The sequence below is a fragment of the Delphinus delphis genome, chromosome 5 (assembly GCF_949987515.2).
Source record: "Delphinus delphis chromosome 5, mDelDel1.2, whole genome shotgun sequence".
Lineage (NCBI taxonomy): Eukaryota > Metazoa > Chordata > Mammalia > Artiodactyla > Delphinidae > Delphinus > Delphinus delphis.
This window is the reverse complement of record NC_082687.1, coordinates 32,455,028-32,477,476: the sequence shown is the minus strand read 5'-3', so window position 1 is coordinate 32,477,476 and position 22,449 is coordinate 32,455,028. Positions and strand designations below refer to the sequence as shown.

At 38.9% G+C, this 22,449-nt stretch overlaps 1 protein-coding gene across 1 annotated transcript in view; it reads right to left on the bottom strand.

Annotated features, from left to right (window-relative positions):
* Positions 1–13,921: 13,921 nt before the first annotated feature.
* MND1 (meiotic nuclear divisions 1) overlaps positions 13,922–22,449 on the bottom strand; it is a 73,204-nt gene continuing 64,676 nt past the window's right edge. The window contains exons 6-7 of the mRNA XM_060011912.2: positions 20,007–20,051; positions 13,922–14,151 (exon numbers count right to left, since the gene is read on the bottom strand). Coding sequence (XP_059867895.2) covers positions 14,045–14,151; positions 20,007–20,051 — 152 coding nt within the window. The 3' untranslated portion in view covers positions 13,922–14,044. The remainder of the gene's footprint in view (positions 14,152–20,006; positions 20,052–22,449) is intronic.

Sequence of the window (22,449 nt, the reverse complement as noted above, 5' to 3'; positions counted from 1 at the left end):
ATGAGTGCGGGGGTGTTCCTTCCTCTGCAATTTTTTGGAAGAGTTTGAAAAGTTTGGGTGTTAGTTCTTCTTTAAATGTTTGATAGAATTCACCTGTGAAGCCATCTGGTCCTGGACTTTTGTTTGTTGGAAGATTTTATTAATTAATTAATTTATTTTTGCTGTATTGGGTCTTCGTTTCTGTGCGTGGGCTTTCTCTAGTTGTGGCAAGCGGGGGCCACTCTTCATCACGGTGTGCGGGCCTCTCACTATCGCAGCCTCTCTTGTTGCGGAGCACAGGCTCCAGACGTGCAGCTCAGCAGTTGTGGCTCACGGGCCTAGTTGCTCCGCAGAATGTGGGATCTTCCCAGACCAGGGCTCAAACCCGTGTCCCCTGCATTGGCAGGCAGATTCTCAACCACTGCACCACCAGGGACGCCCCATTGGAAGATTTTTTTTTTTTTTTTTTTTTTGTGGTAAGCGGGCCTCTCACTGTTGTGCAGCACAGACTCCGGATGCGCAGGCTCAGCGGCCATGGCTCATGGGCCCCACCACTCCACGGCATGTGGGATCTTCCCGGACCCGGACATGAACCTGTGTCCCCTGCATCGGCTGGTGTACTCTCAACCACTGTGCAACCAGGGAAGCCCCTGTTGGAAGATTTTTAATCACAGTTTCAATTTCATTACCTGTGATTTTTCTGTTCATATTTTCTTTTCTTCCTGGTTCAGTCTTGGAAGGTTATACCTTTCTAAGAATTTGTCCATTTCTTCTAGGTTGTCCATTTTATTGGCATACAGTTGCTTGTAGTAGTCTGTTAGGATGCTTTGTATTTCTGCGGTGTCTGTTGTAACTTCTTTTTCATTTTTAATTTTATTGCTTTGAGTCCTCTCCCTCTTTTTCTTGATGAGTCTGGCTAATGGTTTATCAATTTTGTTTATCTTCTTACAGATCCAACTTTAGTTTTATTGATCTTTGCTATTGTTTTCTTTGTTTCTGTTTCATTTATTTCTGCTCTGATCTTTATGATTTCTTTCCTTCTACTCTCTAATTCCTTTAGGTGCAAGGTTAGATTGTTTATTTGAGATTTTTCTTGTTTCTTGAGGCAGGCTTGTATTGCTATAAACTTCCCTCTTAGAACTGCTTTTGCTGTATCACATATGTTTTGGATCCTTGTGTTTTCATTGTAAATTGTCTCTAGGTATTTTCTGATTTCCTCTTTGATTTCTTCAGTGATCTCTTGGTTATTTAGTAACGTATTGTTTAGCCTCTGTGTGTTTGTGTTTTTTACATTTTTTTCCCCTGTAATTGATTTCTAATCTCATAGTGTTGTGGTCAGAAAGGTGCTTGATATGATTTCAATTTTCTTAAATTTATTGAAGCTTGATTTGTGAACCAAGATGTGATCTATCCTGGAGAATGTTCCATGCACACTTGAGAAGAAAGTGTAACCTGCTGTTTTTGGATGGAATGTCCTATAAATATCAATTAAATCTATCTGGTCTACTGTGTCATTTAAAGCTTGTGTTTCCTTATTAATTTTCTGTTTGGATGATCTGTCCATTGGTGTAAGTGAGGTGATAAAGTCCCCTACTATTATTGTGTTACCGTCAATTTCCTCTTTTATAGCTGTTAGCAGTTGCCTTATGTATTGTGGTGCTCCTATGTTGGGCGCATATATATTTATAATTGTTATATCTTCTTGGATTGATCCCTTGATCATTATGTAGTGTCCTTCCTTGCCTCTTGTAACATTCTTTATTTTAAGGTCTATTTTATCTGATATGAGTATTGCTACTCCAGCATTCTTTTGATTTCCATTTGCATGGAATATCTTTTTCCATCCCCTCACTTGCAGTCTGTATGTTTCCCTAGTTGTGAGGTGGGTCTCTTGTAGACAGAAGATATATGAGTCTTGTTTTTGTATCCATTCAGTGAGCCTGTGTCTTTTGGTTGGAGCATTTAATCCATTCATGTTTAAGGTAATTATCGACATGCATGTTCCTATTACCATTTTCTTAATTGCTATGGGTTTGTTTTTGTAGGTCCTTTTCTTCTCTTGTGTTTCCCACTTAGAGAAGTTCCTTTAGCATTTGTTGTGGAGGTGGTTTAGTGGTGCTGAATTCTCTTAGCTTCTGCTTCTCTGTAAAGCTTTTGATTTCTCTGTTGAATCTGAATGAGATCCTTGCTGGGTAGAGTAATCTTGGTTGTAGGTTCTCCCCTTTCATCACTTTAAATATATCATGCCACTCCCTTCTTGCTTGTGTAGAGTTTCTGCTGAGAAATCAGCTGTTAACCTTGTGGGTGTTCCCTTGTATGCTATTTGTCGCTTTTCCCTTGTTGCTTTCAATAATTTTTGTCTTTAGTTTTTGTCAGTCTGATTACTATGTGTCTCGGCGTGTTTCTCCTTGGCTGTGCCCTGAATGGGACTCTCTGTGCTTCCTGGACTTGGGTGGCTATTTCCTTTCCCATGTTAGGGAAGTTTTCGACTACAATCTCTTCAAAGATTTTCTCGGGTCCTTTCTCTCTCTCCTCTCCTTCTGGGACCCCTATAATGCGAATGTTGTATTTAATGTTGTCCCAGAGGTCTCTTAGGCTGTCTTCATTTCTTTCATTCTTTTTTCTGTTCCACAGCAGTGAATTCCACCATTCTGTTTTCCAGGTCACTTATCTGTTCTTCTGCCTCAATTATTCTGCTACTGATTCCTTCTAGTGTACTTTTCATTTCAGTTATTGTATTGTTCATCTCTGTTTGTTTTTTTTGTTTTTGTTTTTGCCATACACGGGCCCCTCTCTGTTGTGGCCTCTCCCGTTGTGGAGCACAGGCTCTGAATACGCAGGCTCAGCAGCCACGGCTCACGGGCCCAGCCACTGCGGCATGTGGGATCTTCCCAGACCGGGGCACGAACCCGTGTCCCCTGCATCAGCAGGCGGACTCTCAACCACTGTGCCACCAGGGAAGCCCTGTTTGTTTGTTCTTTAATTCTTCTAGGTGTTTGTTAAACATTTCTTTCATTTTCTCGATCTTTGCCTCCATTCTTTTTCCGAGGTCCTGGATATCTTCACTAACATTATTCTGAATTCTTTTTCTGGAAGGTTGCCTATCCCCACTTCATTTAGTTGTTTTTCTGGGGTTTTATGTTATTCCTTCACCTGGTACAAAGTCCTCTGCCTTTTCATTTTGTCTTTCTGTGAATGTGGTTTTCCTTCCACAGGCTGCAGGATTGTAGTTCTTCTTGCTTCTGCTGTCTGCCCTCTGGTGGATGAGGCTATGTAAGAGGCTTGTGCAAGTTTCCTGATGGGAGGGACTGGTGTTGTGTAGAGCTGGGTGTTCCTGTGGTGGGCAGAGCTCAGTAAAACTAATCCGTTTGTCTGCTGATGGGTGGGGCTAGCTTTCCTCCCTGTTGGTTGTTTGGCCTGAGGTGACCCAACACTGTTGCCTGCCCGGCTCTTTGGTGGGGCTAATGGCAGACTCTGGGAGGGCTCATGCCAAGGAATACCTCCCAGAATTTCTGCTGCCAGGGTCCTTGTCCTCACGGCGAGCCACAGCCACCCACTGGCTCTGCAGAAGACCCTTCAACACTAGCAGGTAGGTCTGGTTCTGTCTCCTATGGGGTCACTGCTCCTTTCCCTGGGTCCCGATGTGCACAGTTCTTTGTGTGTGCCCTCCAAGAGTGGAGTCTGTTTCCCCCAGTCCTGTCGAAGTCCTGCAATCAAATCCCACTAGCTTTCAAAGTCTGACTCTCTAGGAATTCCTCCTCCCGTTGCTGGACCCCCAGGTTGGGAAGCCTGACGTGGGGCTCAGAACCTTCACTCCAGTGAGTGGACTTCTGTGGCATGTGTTCTCCAGTTTGTGAGTCACCCACCCAGCCATTATGGGATTTGATTTTATTGTGACTGTGCCCCTCCTACCGTCTCACTGTGGCTTCTCCTTTGTCTTTGGATGTGGGGTATCTTTTCTGATGTGTTCCAGTGTCTTCATGTCAATGCTTGTTCAGCAGTTAGTTGTGATTCCGATGCTCTCGCAAGAGGGAGTGAACGCACACCCTTCTACTCCGCCATCTTGAACCAGTCTCTCTTTTCGAATTACAGTTTTATCTGGGTGTGTGCTCAGGAGTGGGATTGCTGGGTCATATGGCAACTCTATTTTTAATTGTTTGAGGAGCCTTCGTACTGTTTTCCATAATGGCACCAGTTTCCATTCTGTGTGGGGTATCTTTATAAGGCTTATTTTGGTATATTAAATGCTTATATCCTACCCTTCTTGAGAACTTGCTTTGTCGAGGGGGTAGAACAAGAGAATTAACTGTCTGCCTGGTTCTGCTTTTTTCTTCTCCCTCTTAGAGAAACTAACTTAAAAGAGAGGGTGACTCAGGAACTGAGCGTAAACCTGGAATAAACAGCAGAGAATACGTGGATGCTGCTTTTGCCCACATCCACAAGGACATAAGAAAGAGAAGCAAAAGGAAAGAAAAGACGTTCTTGATGCTCTTTGTGGTAATTACACAACATGGAAACATCAGAGAGTTAGAAAAATGCTTTCCTGGGACTTAGGATGGATTTAAAACAGAACAAGTAACTGTTTTTGTGTTAGGACAGCAATCTCATACAGATCACCTATATTCATATCTAGCAGCTTCATCCGAAACAGTATAGTTGATTCATGTAGTATCTTCCAGATTCTACACACAGGACAGCCTTAATCTTAGCCCCTGAGCTGTTTAACTTTTAAACTTGGATCCTAATAAGGGTTCGACTTGCTTGCTTCAGTACCAAGAACTGCAGTGGAACAGCTGCCATACAAGGGCAGGAAGGCTTCTAGGAGGGGTGGGGGAGGGGCGCCACTTCAGCACAGTGTTATGTAACCACAAGGGGGGCGCTGCAAAGGGAAAAGCTCCCTCTGCCTTGCTTCAAAGTATTGAATTCTAAAAATGTCTCAGAGACACCTAATGATCACATTTGAGTTGCTGGAGTTAGAAGCTTAAATATAATTAGACCCAGAAAATCAATTCAATCTGATGGGCTTATACGGCTGCTATTTTCAATAACTTTAGATACTTGGTGTCCCCAAGAAACAGTTGTAAGAATGTATGTACAGTATGTTTCAGCAGGAGAAATGTCAATTCCTTTTTCATTGACAATGAGTTATGCATGTTGATCTACCAACAGTCCCCAAACAAGGTGCATTCCAATAGGTCCTTTCTAAGTCAGTCGTTAGGCTGGAACATAGTTTCCCATAGAAACAATTTTAGATGTGGTGGTTCAGATGGCCAGATATGGCCAAAGAAGTCCATTAACCTAATTTTACTAAAGACCCTGACCACCATGGATGACAATGCTTTTCTGTAAGAAAATGTTTCCTAACCTCTGAGCTGGCCTTCCTGTAACTCATCTTCCCCTGTCCTGGCAGGAGTGCAGGAGGCCCTGAATGCAGAGGCTGGCTGGGGGTGAGGGTGATGCAGGCAAGTGTAGGCTACTCCACAGCAAGACCAAGGGCTCCAAGGTGAGAGTGAGGTCTGGTGGCACCCAGACCCTGGAAGGCAGTGCACCTGTGCAAGTAACCACCATCACTGTATTTGCAGTATTTTATTTTCTCCTGACAAGAACTTCCTAAATGTTCAGAATGACATGACTATCTTCTGCTGAGCCTATACTCTGTGCTAGAGCACAGTGTTAATTGCTGTATCTACATCATTTCACTTAATTCTCCAAACAAACTCCAGATCTTTGAGGCCAGTTATTTTATCTAGATTCAAGAAACAGGGCAGGGGGGAAGAGGGGCAACAAACAGGGGAAGAGGGGTCTGCGAGTGGGAGGTACAAACTACTGGGGGTGAGACAGGCTCAAGCCTATTGTACAACACAGGGAATAGAGCTGATACTTTGTAATAACTGTAAATGGCATGTATAAAAATTAAAAAAATAGAGAAGAAAGAAACAGGGCAGGAAGGCGTAGGGATGCTAAGTAACTTGCCTAAATTCACAGTGAGAGCCAGCACTTGAACTCAAGCTTGTTTGACCCAGATCCATACTGTTCTCCAGGGACTTAGGAAACACTTCCAACAGTCTACTGTTTATTTTCATTCAATGGTTTTCATTAAGACAAAATTATCCTGCTCAGCGAATGGATTGGATTAATTGATTCAAGAAATATTAAGTGCTTTATTTATATGTGGATGATGCAAGGAGGTATAAGCTGGGAATCTAGTGGATACAAAACATCCAAACACGAAGATTATTTAGGTAACGTTACAAATGACCAGTGCCACATGAGTGGATATACCGTAACTTGTTATATAGAGCGATGGCTTACAGGAGGTTACTGTGAGCTGGTGTTAATAGAGAAGGCCTCATGAAGGATGCTGGACTTGAGCTGCTCCTTGAAGAAATAGGGTTTAGATAGAGGACATGCCTGATGAAGGGCTCAGATGAGCAAAACTTGCATGCTAATGATCCTTCGATTAAGAGATGAGACTAGCTTAATTTGTATCATGCTGCAGAGAAGTGTAAAATAAAATTGAAAAGTTGGGGCCAGATGGCGCAGAGACCTCTAGGATTTCTTTGTTGTAATTCAACTTTTTGAACAAGCAATATACAGTCAAAAATAAAATTTATAAAAAGGAACAGAGGAAAAATCCCTCCCTTTCACATAGGTAACCATTATTAAGTTTCCTGTGCATCCTTTCAGGTTTTCGTGTGTGTGTGTGTAGACACAAGCAATTATATGTGTTACTTTCCCCCTTTGTTAAAAGGTAGCAATATGGTCTGTAGAAATTTTGGATAGCAATAATTTACTATTGTATATGTTTTTCTTACTATTTAAAATGATTATGTTTAATTATTAAAATATAATAGTGTTTCCCACTGTGGATTTATTAAACAGATATCAATAACTGGGAGCCAGAATAGGAACAGTCATTTCCAGAGGTGGACCCACCCACGGTCAATTTTATATCTATGGAACTACATGCTAGGAAGTGTGGGTGTAGGCTGGTGTGGCAGTGCTCCTCTACCACATCACCCTAACACCTGTACATTCCTCACCTTGGCTTTCTTTAGTTTTATAATTCCCTGCTTGTGTGTCTGCCTCATTCACTTAACTGGAATCCTTTGAGGCAAGGACTATAGAACTCATTTATCTTCGTATCATCAACATCTAATATAATGCCTGGCAAATATGAGATTATTAAATGAATGTTCAAATGATTTCATAAATAGAGAAAAAGTGACTGTGAGTAACCTTCAAAAATGACTTAATTTATCTGAACCCTAGGATATTAGAATATTAGGAGAAGAAATGGTATTTTATCCTATCTGGTAATGTGGTCTGATGCAACACTGTGGAGGCGTGTAAAGAAAGATCAGACAGTAGAGAGGAAGAGTGAAGATACTGGGGGAGGGAAAGAGGAGAAAAAATGAAGCAAAGCAAGTTCTTGGAGCAACCAGGAGGGAGCTGGGCCTCGGCAACAGTGGAGATGTTAGTCTAAGCAGAAGTATGGGTGTGAAAATAACTGGAGGTAGGGGGTTAGGGAGTTGAGATTATGCCTGAAGAGCTCATATTAAAAAAATTTTTTTTAAAATAAATAGAGAAAATTGAGGAAAGTAGAGTTGAATAGAGAGGCCTGGGTGGCAAATGTTTGAAATAGTTTTAGGGACTGAGAGGAAAAGCTGATTGAAAGTAACAGCTGCTTTATAGCCTTTCTGGAATAAGGCCAGTTATATCTTTAAGTAAAAGCGTTGATAAGCAATGCTGAGAGTCTATTTGAGGCAGGAGATTATGAAGTTGCAATTCTTTTGTGCCAAATAATATGTGAGGTGCCCTGGCCCTACAGAGATTAAAAATCAACATGCCCTCAAGTAGCTTTTGTCTAGTATGGAGAAGAGTATCTTCAAAATATGTTTAGTTCCAACACTACCACCTTACTCTTTAAATGGTTTTATTATAACATAGTTAATATTGCCATATAATATGGCTGTCACTGCTTCTAAATATTGTCTATATGTGAGAAAAGTTAAGCAACCTCTTAGAAACTGTCAGATATGGTTATACAAAATAATTTTCATATCCAGGTACTTTAATCCCTCAAGCTGTGCTATGTCAAATGTTGACACCGTGCTGAAAAAGAAGTTATCTTTCTAAGTGCATTAAGGAAATTGTTGTCATTGAAAGTATATTTCTATCTGTTAAAAACAAACAAACAGGCCATTTCAGTCCCTGTATATACAAACTGATTTTATTAGGGTCCTTAAAGGCAAAATATTTGTTCCAGTTGACCTCAGAATCAAACCAAATCTGCTCGGATGGAAACTTGCTAATAAGCAAGTTAAACTCAGTCAGGTGTGGGTCCCTAGAGCTCACATAACACAGGAAAAACATGTAAGCAAGAAGTACGTTTACTTAAACATGGTAACAACCACAACTGGACAGAAAAAAATTACACATCTGTTCAATTTAAATGTGTAAAAAGTTCCCATAGTTACTTTTCAAAATGTTATGAGAAACATGATGCCTTCCAAGCTCCGGCTTGCAAAATAATTTGCCCTTTCTGCATCAAATCCAGTCTCCAAACTGGTAAGGTACATTTTAGAGAGGTTTTTCAGAAAGCATTTGGGATTTCACTTCTAAAAGCTAACCTGAAGACACCTGAGCATTAATTACAAATTTTCTTTTTCATTAATAAATTTCAGCTAAAAGGCAGTAATTTTTACAAATCTGTTTTTTTTCTTTTTTTTTTTTTCTGCGGTACGCGGGCCTCTCACCGTTGTGGCCTCTCCCGCTGCGGAGCACAGGCTCCGGACACGCAGGCTCAGCAGCCATGGCTCACGGGCCCAGCCGCCCCGCAGCATGTGGGATCTTCCTGGACCGGGGCACGAACCCGTGTCCCCTGCATCGGCAGGCGGACTCTCAACCACTGCGCCACCAGGGAAGCCCCCTTTAATTTTGTTTCTTTTCTCAGAAGTCTCTTTCAAGAATTATCTATTGGTTAGAGAAGATCTGAAGTTCAGTAATCCCCTTATTTTCCCTTCAGTTTTTAGTTATGTTACATTTACAGCTATTTATTGATTGATATTTATTGATATTTTTATTTTGGAATAGAAAATAAAGTGTTAATTTTCAAAGATTAAAAAAAAACTATGTTTATTGAAGATGATATGATCTTGGAAAACCTCAAAGAATTAATTATAAAACAAACTCAAACAAAAAAGAACTTAGCAAGATAGCAGGATATAAAGTTAATATGCAAAACCCAATGGCCTTCAGATACATAAATAATGACCAGTTAGAAGATAAGATGGAAGAGAAAATTCCATTTAAAATGGCAACAAAAAAAGATAAAATACTTAAGAAACGCTTAAGAAATACAAAAATTTTATATGAAGAAAACTTTATAGTTTTCCGGAAAACTTAGAGTTTGCTGGAAAAACATAAGAGTATGTTTGAGCAAATGGAAAGACATCCCTTGTTCTTGAATAGAATGTTTCATCATCAAGATATCAGGTCTATATTAATTTAAAATTTTAATACAATCTCAATAAAAAAATAGCACCTGGATTTTTTTTCTGGAATTTGAAAAGTTGAAACTAAAGTGTGATCTCAAGTCAGTTGTCAACTTGGAGCAAAACTGTGACTTAAGGAAGAAAGCTGTATTTGGCATTCCTCTCAGAAACGAACTCGCCACCACTGAGCCAGTCCTATTCACCTCTAGCAGATTTGCTGCTATGTGGGTTGCTAAATCAGCCAGTTTCCAAAAGAAGCTGGAAATCTCAATTTGCATGTGACCTTTTACATGTGAATATGTTGACAACTAATTTAAATTAAAAATAAAATACAGGTTAGGCAAAATAAAATATACCTCGCAGGTCATATCTAGACCACGGGCGGTCAGTTTTTGATCTGTTGGAAGTTGACAAACTTTTTCTGTAAAGCGTCAGATGGTAAATATTTCAGGCTTTGTAGGCTACATACAGCCTCTGTTGCATACTCCTATTTTTACATCATTAAAAATGTGTATAAAAGGCATTCTTAGCTCAAAGGCTGTAAAAAAACAGGCCTTGGATTTGGCGCTCAGGGTGGCAGTTTGCCATTCTTGGTTAATAGAAATCATTAGCCTTGAGAGTCAATGAATAGTTTCAAAGATAGCCATATTACCTGAACTCCCTTACAAATAATTTTTAAAAAGTCAAGCTGGGATAAACATAATATAAATTCACTGCAGTGGACATCTCATAATGCAGTACATTTCCCTCCCGATATTCAGGAAGCACATCCTGAAAGGGAGTTTATGTATAATTTTAAGACACCTTCCCCCCAACTGTCACATTGTAACTGCTCTTACAAATGATGCCATATTAGCTGGAAAATGCTTTCTATTTTACTCCAATCATGTTCGCCAAAAAAAAAAAAAAAAAAAAAAAGCCCCAGTGTTATCGGGTTTACAATTTAGATCTTTCTGCTCAGGAATTATTAGGGTGGTTCTTGCTTCTTAGCTGTCAGCTGTACACATTTCCTTTTCTAATCCCTTAGAATCATGTTTGATAAAGTTCAGGATAATAGCACCTATTTCTGAGACAGACCAAGAACTTTATAATCCTATTAGACTAATGATGCGGCAAACATCAGAGGAAAAGTCATATCCAATTCATCCTTATGGATAGCTTTGGTCCTGGCCCAGCCTCAGAAGTGACATTTCAGTGATCTGACCTGGCCCTGAACCATTGTGAAACTTACTAGGAAACTGTTAAATCTTTTCTAGAATCCTTTAAAAATAAGACAGGTAGTGAGATTTTAAAAATAACTACATGTGAAGAAGATTGATAAGATGGAAATCAGCTCTCAAATACCTTTTAAACTTCACAGTTCATTGAAACGATACTGGGAGTATCAATTATAACATTTACTGAATCAAATTTGATCCTGGATCACTAGTCATTTGACTCTAGGTCTACCTAAGTTGCCCTCAGTCTTCAGATCAATTACAAAACCAACCCAGGACTAAGGATTACCTAGAATTCGGCTGGACCAATGCCCCTGGGCTTCTTAATCAGTATCTCTAATTACAGGGCAGAGCAAGCTCAAAAGCAGCTCTTCAAGATGAAGAAGAGCTGATGTGCTGGAATAGGCAAAAGCCAACTTAGTAGTGAGCCAGCCAACATCACTAAGATTAAATCACATAAATTATGATGAACTATATTACATGAAAAACAATAGTACTGGGCTTCCCTGGTGGCGCGGTGGTTGGGAGTCCGCCTGCCGGTGCAGGGAGTCCGCACGCGGGTTCGTGCCCCGGTTTGTGAGGATCCCATGTGCCGCGGAGCGGCTGGGCCCGTGGGCCATGGCCGCTGAGACTGCGCGTCCGGAGCCTGTGCTCCGCAACGGGAGAGGCCGCAGTGGTGAGGGGCCCGCGTACTGCAAAAACAAAGAACAAAAAACAAAAAAAAAACAATGGTACTAAAACTAAAAACTCATCACTCTCTAATTATTGTACATTTTACCATTATCTGTGCTCTTGAGATTTACATCTATTGTATATGCATGGTAGAAATACTATACAATGGGGTGCTACTGAGCATCTTTCCCCAGCCCTGCACTGTCATCATGTTGGTAATCTGAACTTGGCTATGCTGGGAGTATTTATACCACACAGATAGGCAAATACTATAAACCAGGCCCCACTCCACTTTCCAAAGAGTCAGTTTAGTTAAACATCCACCAGCACGTTTCTGGCTTAGGAGGATACCACAACTTCTAAATAGCTCATGAACAGACTCCATCTCAATCATTCTTGTGCTAGACTCATAAAATATTCAAAAAAAATTTTTGAAGTTGTCTAAATATTTATGAAATAGAATCTTTTAGGGATCATTAGAAATGGATTTCTTTTTGAACATACATACCTTCTCTCTGAACAAGGAAGCATCTTTTAATTTTTAAAATAAAAAAATTATTTTTGGCCACACTGAGTAGCTTGTGGGATCTTTTTTTTTTAATTAATTAATTTTATTTATTCATTTTTTTTTTTGGCTGCGTTGGGTTTTCGTTGCTGCATGCGGGCTTTCTCTAGTTGAGGCGAGCAGGGGCTACTCTTCGTTGCGGTGTGTGGGCTTCTCACTGTGGTGGCTTCTCTTGTTGCGGAGCACAGGCTCCAGGCGCACAGGCTTCAGTAGTTCTGGCATGCAGGCTCAATAGCTATGGCTCGTGGGCTCTAGAGCACAGGCTCAGCAGTTGTGGCGCCCAGGCTTAGTTGCCCAGTGGCATGTGGGATCTTCCCCGACCAGGGCTCAAACCCGTGTCCCCTGCATTGGCAGGTGGATTCTTAACCACTGCGCCACCATGGAAGCCCTAGCTTGTGGGATCCTAGTTCCCCGACTAGGGATCAAACCTGGGCCCCTGGCAGTGAGAGCGCGAAGTCCTAACCACTGGACTGCCAGGGAATTCCCAGAAGCACCTTTTCTAATAAATAGCAAACTGGGTCTGAGAAATCGTGGAATTCCCATTAGTGTATTAGGGAAAGGCTTACGATGGGTTATGTTTATTTTTTGTCCTTTGTCTCTCACCTCAAATACTTTCTCCTGTGAGAAGAGCTATTGCCCGAAGGCAACACAGACTGGCCTTGAGAACAAAGTTGGACCAATAAGCTCCTGCCCACATCCAGGAAGTGATTAAGTAGGTCTAGGGCAAGTCCATGCAATACAAAGCCCAGATTCACTAACAAACGGCATGAATACCATCTGGGTCATTGCAGACATACGGAGTACCTCATTCAAGTCACTCAAAAGAATATCAAAATTGCACAGTGTGAAAAAAAATTAAGGCATATGTGTAACGGGCATTACACACGTTAGTTTTTTTTTTAAGGCACTTTTTTTTTTAATTAATTTTATTTATTTAGTTTTGGCTGTGTTGGGTCTTTGTTGCTGTCTGTCGCAGGCTTTCTCTAGTTGTGGCGAGCAGGGGCTACTCTCCTTGTGGTGCACAGGCTTCTCATTGTGGTGGCTTCTCTTGTGGAGCATGGGCTCTAGGCATGCGGGCTTCAGTAGTTGTGGCACAGGCTCGAGGAACGCAGGCTTTAGTAGTTGCAGCACGCGGGCTCAGTAGTTGTGGCTCGCAGGCTCAGTAGTTGTGGCACGTGGCCTTAGTTGCTCCGTGGCATGTGGGATCTTCCCAGACCAGGGATCGAACCCATGTCCCCTGCATTGGCAGGCGGATTCTTAACCACTGTGCCACCAGGGAAGCCCCCACACATTAGTTTTGATTTTTCTTTTAAGTTTGTCTTGGAGTGCCTGCAAATACGCTAAATGCCTAAGCTGCACTGGAAAAAGATATATACACAGGGCATACATTATTTTTAACCTCCTCTTTTTTAGGTAGTTGAAAAAAAAATCCCTGAACTCTTGCTGGTTATGTGTGCAATACTAACACCACTATATCATCTTATAGAAAGTGCATAAATCAGGACAAAGGGCCACGTGCTTGTTCTTTACAGTAGAAAGGCATCAAACATTCAAAAGAAAGTAGTTTTCATGTCTGAGGAATTACTACCTAACTCCAAGTTTGAGGAACACCAACTTTCTGTATTTTTTCCTGTGGGAAATTTGCAAATATGATGCTATACACTGAAAATCACTCCCTCACATTTTTCCACTAAATACTGAGAAATAGTAAAGCAGCCATTAGAGTTTTTAAGGTTATTTCCAAGCATGTATGTATGGGCGTATAGGTATAATACAGCCTTCAAAATTACCCTTAGTTCTTAATATTTAATATTTGAGAGAAACTAAAAAATGTTATCATGTCATGGGCTTTAATCTATAAAAAATTATTGGTAAAACTAACAGGTGGATGACTTTACTTGCATTCTCCTACTCTAATGAGCACTGAGAGAACATGGCTATTATTCTGCTTTTGACTGATCAAAAAGAGTGCAAAACATCTACACTTTATACTTTATTTAAAATTAATAAAACAAACACAGTTATAGGTAAATGAAAATTCAGTACATTTAGCTGGATAATATAAAAATTTACATATTCACAAGCACATAGCTCCTTCACTGACACCAAACATTTTAATCTATGTAGTCAAAGTCTTCTGGAATTCCAAAATTTTTATCAATTTTATTTTCTTCGAGCCCAAATTTTCTTTTGGCCCAAGATTTTATTGCAAATATGTTATCTATAAAGAAAATTGAGAAATATTTTTGAGAATTGAAAATATAATCACAAAACATTTCAAATATAATTACATTCAGCCTTTTTTTTTACTTCTATTACTTTTAGAAGTATCAAAATAAGGAGTTTTCTGTATTTTCAAGAGTAGCAGCAATTAACTTCAGAAGAAAGAAAAGATTTAATGATTATTTTGAATAAACAGATTTCATATTAAAAAATTCAGTAGGGGGCTTCCCTGGTGGCGCAGTGGTTGAGAGTCTGCCTGCCGATGCAGGGGACACGGGTTCGTGCCCCGGTCCGGGAAGATCCCACACACCGCGGAGCAGCTAGGCCCGTGAGCCATGGTCACTGAGCCTGCGCGTCCGGAGCCTGTGCTCCGCAACGGGAGAGGCCACAGCAGTGAGAGGCCCATGTACCGCAAAAAAAAAAATTCAGTAAATTAGTTGCCACTAAAGAATACCCTTTAGAATAATTCAAAGCCAGGGAGAGGTTAATGGTGCCTCTTCCACATTTCCACAGCAAAGGCAGGATTCTGTTACCTCAGGAATTAGAGTTGCTCCTGTTCCCAAATGGAACCCCTTTCCCTCCCCCACAGAGAGAATGGCTTCCAGACAATCAGGCCAGGGAGAAGGGGTGAGGAGGAGAGAAGGGATTCTCTTAAGACTAAAAGAGGAACACATATATCCTGAATGTCTTCTAGGGAATTTAAATGCAGTTTACCACTGAAAAAAGTGTTACATCTATATAAAGGGATTTATCCCAAGGAAATAAATTGTGTACAAAGATTTATGAGCAAATCTTCATCCCAGTGTAACAAAAGAAAAAAATAAAAGCAATCAAAAAATCTAGAAACTATAAATGCTGGAGAGGGTGTGGAGAAAAGGGAACACTCTTGCACTGCTGGTGGGAATGTGAATTGGTACAGCCACTATGGAGAACAGTATGGAGGTTCCTTAAAAAACTATAAATAGAAAGACCATATGACCCAGCAATCCCACTACTGGGCATATACCCTGAGAAAACCATAATTCAAAAAAGAGTCATGTACCAAAATGTTCACTGCAGCTCTATTTACAATAGCCAGGACATGGAAACAACCTAAGTGTCCATCAACAGATGAATGGATAAAGATGTGGCACATATATACAACGGAATATTACTCAGCCATAAAAAGAAACGAAATTGAGTTATTTGTAGTGAGGTAGACGGACCTAGAGTCTGTCACACAGAGTGAAGTAAGTCAGAAAGAGAAAGACAAATACCGTATGCTAACACATATATATGGAATCTAAGAAAAAAAAATGTCATGAAGAACCTAAGGGTAAGACAGGAGTAAAGACACAGACCTACTAGAGAATGGACTTGAGGATATGGGGAGGGGGAAGGGTAAGCTGTGACAAAGTGAGAGAGTGGCATGGACATACTTACACTACCAAATGTAAAACAGATAGCTAGTGGGAAGCAGCCGCATAGCACAGGGAGATCAGCTTGGTGCTTTGTGACCAACTAGAGGGGTGGGATAGGGAGGGTGCAGGGGAGGGAGACGCAAGAGGGAAGAGATATGGGAACATATGTATATGTATAACTGATTCACTTTGTTATAAAGCAGAAACTAACACACCATTGTAAAGCAATTATACTCCAAGAAAGATGTAAAAAAAAAGCAATCTAAATGTCTAATCAAGTAGAAGGGTGTCAATGCATAGGCAGTGAAGGATGCAAGGCAGTACCAATGTGCTCACAATGGCTGCACTGAGGGAATGGGAATGATGGTGAGTTTTCTTTTTTTAATTTTACACATTCTCTTTAATGTACATATACCATCTTTAAAATGAATATGTATTATAAATACAGAAAAGTAATGGTTCAGAGTACTCTATAAAACATTAAGCACTGTGTTAGTTGTGATAATGAAATGAAGGGTTAAAGTAGGTTCTTTTGGAGTGTTATTGGCCGAATTATCACCTCCCCCTAGTTCATATGTTGTAGTCCTAAACCCCACTACCTCAGAATATGATTGTACTTGGAAATTGGGTCTTTAAAGAGGTGATTAAGTTAAAATGAGCCCACTGGGGTGGACCCTAATCCAATCTAACTGGTGTCCTTACAAGAAAAAGAAACGTGGATACACTGAGACACTAGGGCCAGGCATTGGAAAGACTCTGTCAGGACACAAGGAGAAGAAGCCAAGGAGAGAGAGGCCTCAGAAAAAACCAAACCTGCCTACACCTTGAGTTTGGACTTCCATCCTCCAGAACTGTGAGAAAATCAATTTCTTTATTTATGCCACCTGGTCTGAAGTATATTGTTATGGTACCATTAGGAAATTAATATATGAAGTTCAATCACTCTTAAAAATATTGTTTTAGGAAGTTTAATTCCAAGTATCGAATATTGATAACTAAATGTTTGGAACGAAGTTCACTGCTGAGGTGAATACTACTATATCAAATAGAATAATGTCAACAAAATATCCTCATTTCTTTAAATAAAGAGTTATAGGATATCAACAGATATTAAAATAAATCTTTATGTAATGATCTAAACCAAATCTCTACTTTTCATAAGAACCTAAGAGAGAATACTAATAGCACTCTAGAATAATCTGTTTAATTTGATTAGTGTCTGCACAACTTGTGCAATCTTGACAGTCACGACCAAATACTTACAGAGGGCCCATTGCTATGTAAGACAGCTATTAAGTGTATTACAGGTATTCCAGAACATAAAGAGCCTATGCCTTCAAACTGACACAAGAGTAGAGAGAGAAAAATCAATTTATCACTAAACAATTCCAAAGTGATATGTGTGTTAGAGAGAAAAGATCAAGTGTTATGTGTAGAGCTTGTACAATAGGCTCCAAGAATACAGAAAGATTTCCAGAAAACAAGAGGACAGATGCAATGCTGTAGGAGCCTTGGAGGAATGTATTTCAACCCGGGAACAGGAGAGAAGAAAACGAGGCACCACAGTAAGACTAGAGCCTCTGCAGGAAGGAGTTCCTGGTTCATGTGAGGGCAAGAAACCATTTTATTATAAACCTTCAAAGATTAAGAACAAACAAAAGAATAAACAAATAAAAAGCCTCTGTATACAATGCTTAATGGACCAATTCAAAAAGACTCTGATTAAATATGTCCTTGGGCCACTCGATGTCTGCCTTCAAGACAAAGTCACCCGCAATTTTGATAGTTCATCCCTGTCAATTAATTTTTCTATTATGTGGAAATGTTTATGAATGGATAAAAAAATACTTTTATTTTTAAAGAAACAACCTTAAGACTGGTAGAATTCATATTAATTTATATGGTGGCAAACCCAAGATATATACAGGAATGGGATGGGCAATATCACATGCATGTTAGGACCTCACAACATCTTTCCCCCCTCACTCATTTAGATGTCTCTCATACAAAGTCGTAAAAACTCCACTATCTTAGTTATTAGGCAAGATTTTATATAATTTGATAAGTCACTTTTAAAGTTACTTAATGTCGCAAAACATTTAGATGCTATATTTCTAGTTATATTTATACCCTGAGGTGACTTCTCATTCTATAAAATTGAAATACTGAATTACTGAACAGTAAGTATGCTCAATTAAAAATACATTTTAGGGACCTTTTCAGTATAAAGAAACCAAATCTTAACTAATAATTATATAACGATCTTTAGTTATAAGTATTATTGATGTTTTCTTTTTGTTTGTTTTGAAAACAGGAAGGTTTTCTGAGGTGTAATTCGTTTTAACTCCATGATTTTTTCATAACACTTTTATGTTGGAAGGAGCAAGTTGTAAACTCAAATGGAAATATGTTTTTTTGTTTGTTTGTTTTTGCGGTACGTGGGCTTCTCACTGTTGAGGCCTCTCCCGTTGCGGAGCACAGGCTCCGGACACGCAGGCTCAGCAGCCATGGCTCACGGGCCCAGTTGCTCCGCGGCATGTGGGATCCCCCCGGACCGGGGCACGAACCCGTGTGCCCTGCATTGGCAGGCGGACTCTCAACCACTGCGCCACCAGGGAAGCCCCCAGAAATATTGTTCTTAACAGCTGTTTCTACTGTTCTGAAAATATTATCCTTCCTGTATGATTTAAAAAGTTTCAGGTTCTTTCTCAGCTAATAACACAAGGGAAAAAAAAGTTGTTCACATTTTTTTAATTATAATTTTTGAAGTTTATGATCAACTGGAAAACATGAAAGGATTTTTTTAAGAGACAGGGAAAAGGGGAGTATTTGTTTATCAATGTGTCTAATGGTGTGCTAAACGGCTTACAAACTGTTTTATTTAATCCTTCCAAAATGTGAGGTAGATATTATCCACATTGAACAGATGAAGAAGCAGGGTCAGAGAGGTTCAATAAATCACATAGCAAATAAGGAGAACAACCTGGATTCCTTTGAAAGTCAAGTTCCTCCCACTATATACACAGGCTGCCTGTGCCTACTGTTTGCTGAGCTGCTTTGTTAATTAGGGGAAATCATTTTGTGACTCTTGTCTTATTTTTAACCTAAAAATCCACTTGCTTTTTTACTTACTCAAAATTTTATATTTCTCAAACCTATATGATATCACTGTATTTATTATTTATTTATACTTTATTGGACACACATTTCATTATTCTCTTTTATTTAATGTTAGTTTGCTGTTTTTACCCTCCTTTGTTCTTATCACTAAAGCATTACACTAGGAAATAACTTTGTAATAAATAAGACTGCAATTTTATAGGGACCAAAGGCCAGTTATATTGATTTTATCACTGTACTTAATTCTAAAATAGACAAGGAAAAACGATTCTTAAGTTTTCTGTGAAATACAGAGGTCTGGACATGGAATCAGGGAAATCTGGCTCTAATCCCTGTTCATCCAGTGACTAATCACCTTTGACTTAAGGCAGCTACTTCAAGCTTTCTGCATCTCTGTGTCAATGCAATCTTATCCATGCTGTCCCACGGAAACAGAATAAGGGTAACACATATAAAGGCATTAAAGACTCTTACCAGGATGGAAAGGTTCAATTACCATTATTTCATAATTAAATACTGAAAAAACATCAGTGTAACTTCCAGACAGGTTTTAGCAATAATAATCATACTTGTATATAATTCACAACAATCATTATTTATTAATGTTCTTCTAAATTTTAAGACACATAGATAATGCCTCATTAGTTCCCATTTCTTAGTATATACCTGGTATAGACCAGAGGGTGTATCCATTGGCAAATGGATTAATGAGGCATTTACATGAAAGCAGGTACACAGAGAAGACTACCCCGTGTGGTGGGTGAGAGCTTGGACTCTGAAATCTAATTCCTGTTCCACTGCCTAGCACCTGTGTGACTGTGGGTTCCTAGTGGCCTCAGTTTCATCTCTAAAATTAGGGATAATAATCCTATCTACCTCATAAGATTGTTGTGGAGATAAAATGAGAATGCAGCACAGACACGCTTTATAATGCCTGGCTCATAATCAGCCCTTGACAAATGTTTGCAATTATTATTATGAGCAAGAAGACAAATCTTTACGATTGCATGAAACTCTTAAAAGTTGTATCTTGCATTAATATATAAGAAGGTTAAGTGATTAGCCCAAGTGATTTATCTAGGAAAAGTTACACAAAACTTAAAGTAATCATTGGTTTTACAAAAATGCCTTACACTTTACAAAATGACTCATAATAAGATTTTAAAAATTCCTCAAGTAAATGAAATGATTTAAGATATAAAAACTTGATTAATACATACACTTTCAGAAATGTCTTTTCTTGAACTTAACCAGGAACAATAGTTCCTGCATTTCACATCATAGTAAGTGTACAAGAGTTTGACTAGTTTATCAGTGCCACTGTAATACATACCAGTCCATCTGTTAGCAGCTTCTTTGGCCACTTCATTTGCTTGACCTGAAAAAAACCCAACCATATATATATAGATTCATCCTTTTCGGAAAAAAAAGCTCAAATAGTGACACTGTATCTCACAAACCTGCTCAACTTCCCAAGGAAATTTTAGATAGTTGCAGTTATCTTAGTCATGAATAGAAAGTCAATGTGAACAATTTCCCTTTCCTAAATGTCCACTATTATGGTACTTCCTCTTTAAAAACATGTTTAACCGAGATGTTTCTCAAATAATTTACACCAGAAGAAGATAAAATAATTTAAGTTTAATGATAAGCATTTTAGTGTATACATATTAGACAACAATAAACTTGACAATATAATTTTAATGGCCATACAGTAGCCCTGAAGGAGGAAATATTTACTTTATATTTAATTATACTTCTTGCTATTACATGTTATCTGTATCTATATGATGTCGTTCAACTTAATCTGCACAGCACATAACAATGCCATGATCACCTGGGCATAAATAGTATTCATAATGATAGCATTTATTTATTTATTGAAATACAAGTTATATACCAAAGAATTCACCATATTAAAGTGTATTATTCAGCGGTTTTTAGTATATTTACAAGGCTGTACAACCATCACCACTACCTAATTCCAGAACATTCTCATAACCCAAAAGAAAATCCCATAGCCATTAGGAGTCACTCCACTTCCCCTTACCCCCAGCCCCTGGAGACCACGTACCTACTTTCTGTCTCTATGGATTTGCCTATTCTGGACATTTCATATAAATGAAATCATATATGTCTGGCTTCCTTTCACTTGGCACAATGTTTTCAAGGGTTGTCAACTGTAGCATGTATAAATACTTCATTCCTTTTTACTGCCAAATAATATTCCATTGTATGGATATACCACATTTCACTTAGTCACTCACCAGTTGATGGACATTTGGGCTGTTATTACTAATATGAATAATTTAACAATTTTTGTGTGAACATGTTTTCAATTCTTTTGGGTACATACCTAGGGGTGGAACTGCCAGCTCAAACGGTAACTATACATACAATATTTTGGGGAACAGATAACTTGTTTTCCAAAGTGGCTGCATCAACACACCATTGTAAAGCAATTATACTCCAATAAAGATAAAAACAAAAACAAACAAAAAAAAAGTGGCTGCATCATTTTCACAGTCCCACCAGCAATCTAAGAATTCCAACTTCTCCACATCCCCACCAATAATTATTTTGCCTTCTTTTTATTATAGCCATCCTAATGGATATCTCATTGTGTTGTGATTTGCATTTCCCTAATGACTAATGATGTTGAGCATCTTCCCATATGCTCATTGGCCATTTGTATATTTTCCTTGGAAAAATGTCTATTCAAATCCTTTGTCTGTGTTTAAATTCTTTTTATTGTTGAGTCATAAGAGTTTTTTTAATGTATATTTTTGATATTGGACACTCGTCAGATACAGGATTTGCAACTATTTTCTCCCATTCTGTGGGTTTTCTTTCCACTTTCTTGACAATGTACTTCGACACACAAAAGTTGTTAATTTTGATGAAGTCAAATTTATCTACTTTTTCTTTGGTTGCTTGAGCTTTTGATGTCATATCTAAGAAAACTAGGCTACAGAGACACACATCTATGTTTTTTTTTCTAAGAGTTTTATAGGTTTAGCTCTTACGTTTAGGTCTCTGCTCTACTTGAGTTAATTTTTGTATACAGTGTGAGGTGGGAGGCCGGGTTGATTCATTTGCATGTGGATAACCAGTTGTGCTCAGCGTCCTTGGTTGAAAACACTATTTTGTTCTGATTGAATGGTCTTGGTACCCTTGCTCAAAACCTTGTTTACTTCTGGACGCTCAATTCCATTTCATTAACCTGTATGTCTATTCTTATACCAGTACCAAATTGCCTTGATTACTCAAGTTTTGTAGTAAGTTTTGAAATTGGGAAATTTGAGTCTTCCAACTTTTTTCTTCCCCAAGGTTCTTTTGGCTGCTCTGGGTCCCCTGCATTTTCATATGAATTTTAGGACTAATATCAATTTCTGCAGAAAAGAAATTGGAATTTTGGAGGTTTTACAGTTAATCTGTAGACCAGTTGGGGGGTACTTCCACCATGACAACATTTAGGTCATTCAATTCATGAACACGGGATGTCTTTCTATTTATATAGGTCTTTAATTTCATTAAATGGTTTTTACTTTTCAGTACAAGTCTTGCACTTCTTTGATTAATTTTACTCCTAAGTATTTTACTCATTTTGATGCTACTGTAAGTGGAATTCTCTCTTAATTTCATTTTCAGGCTGTTTATTGATAGTTTATAAAATACAAGTGTTTTTTATATATTGATTTTCTATCTTGCAATCAGCTGACTTCACTTGTGAACTCTAATAGTTGTATTTTGCTGTTGTTGTTTTGTGGATTGTT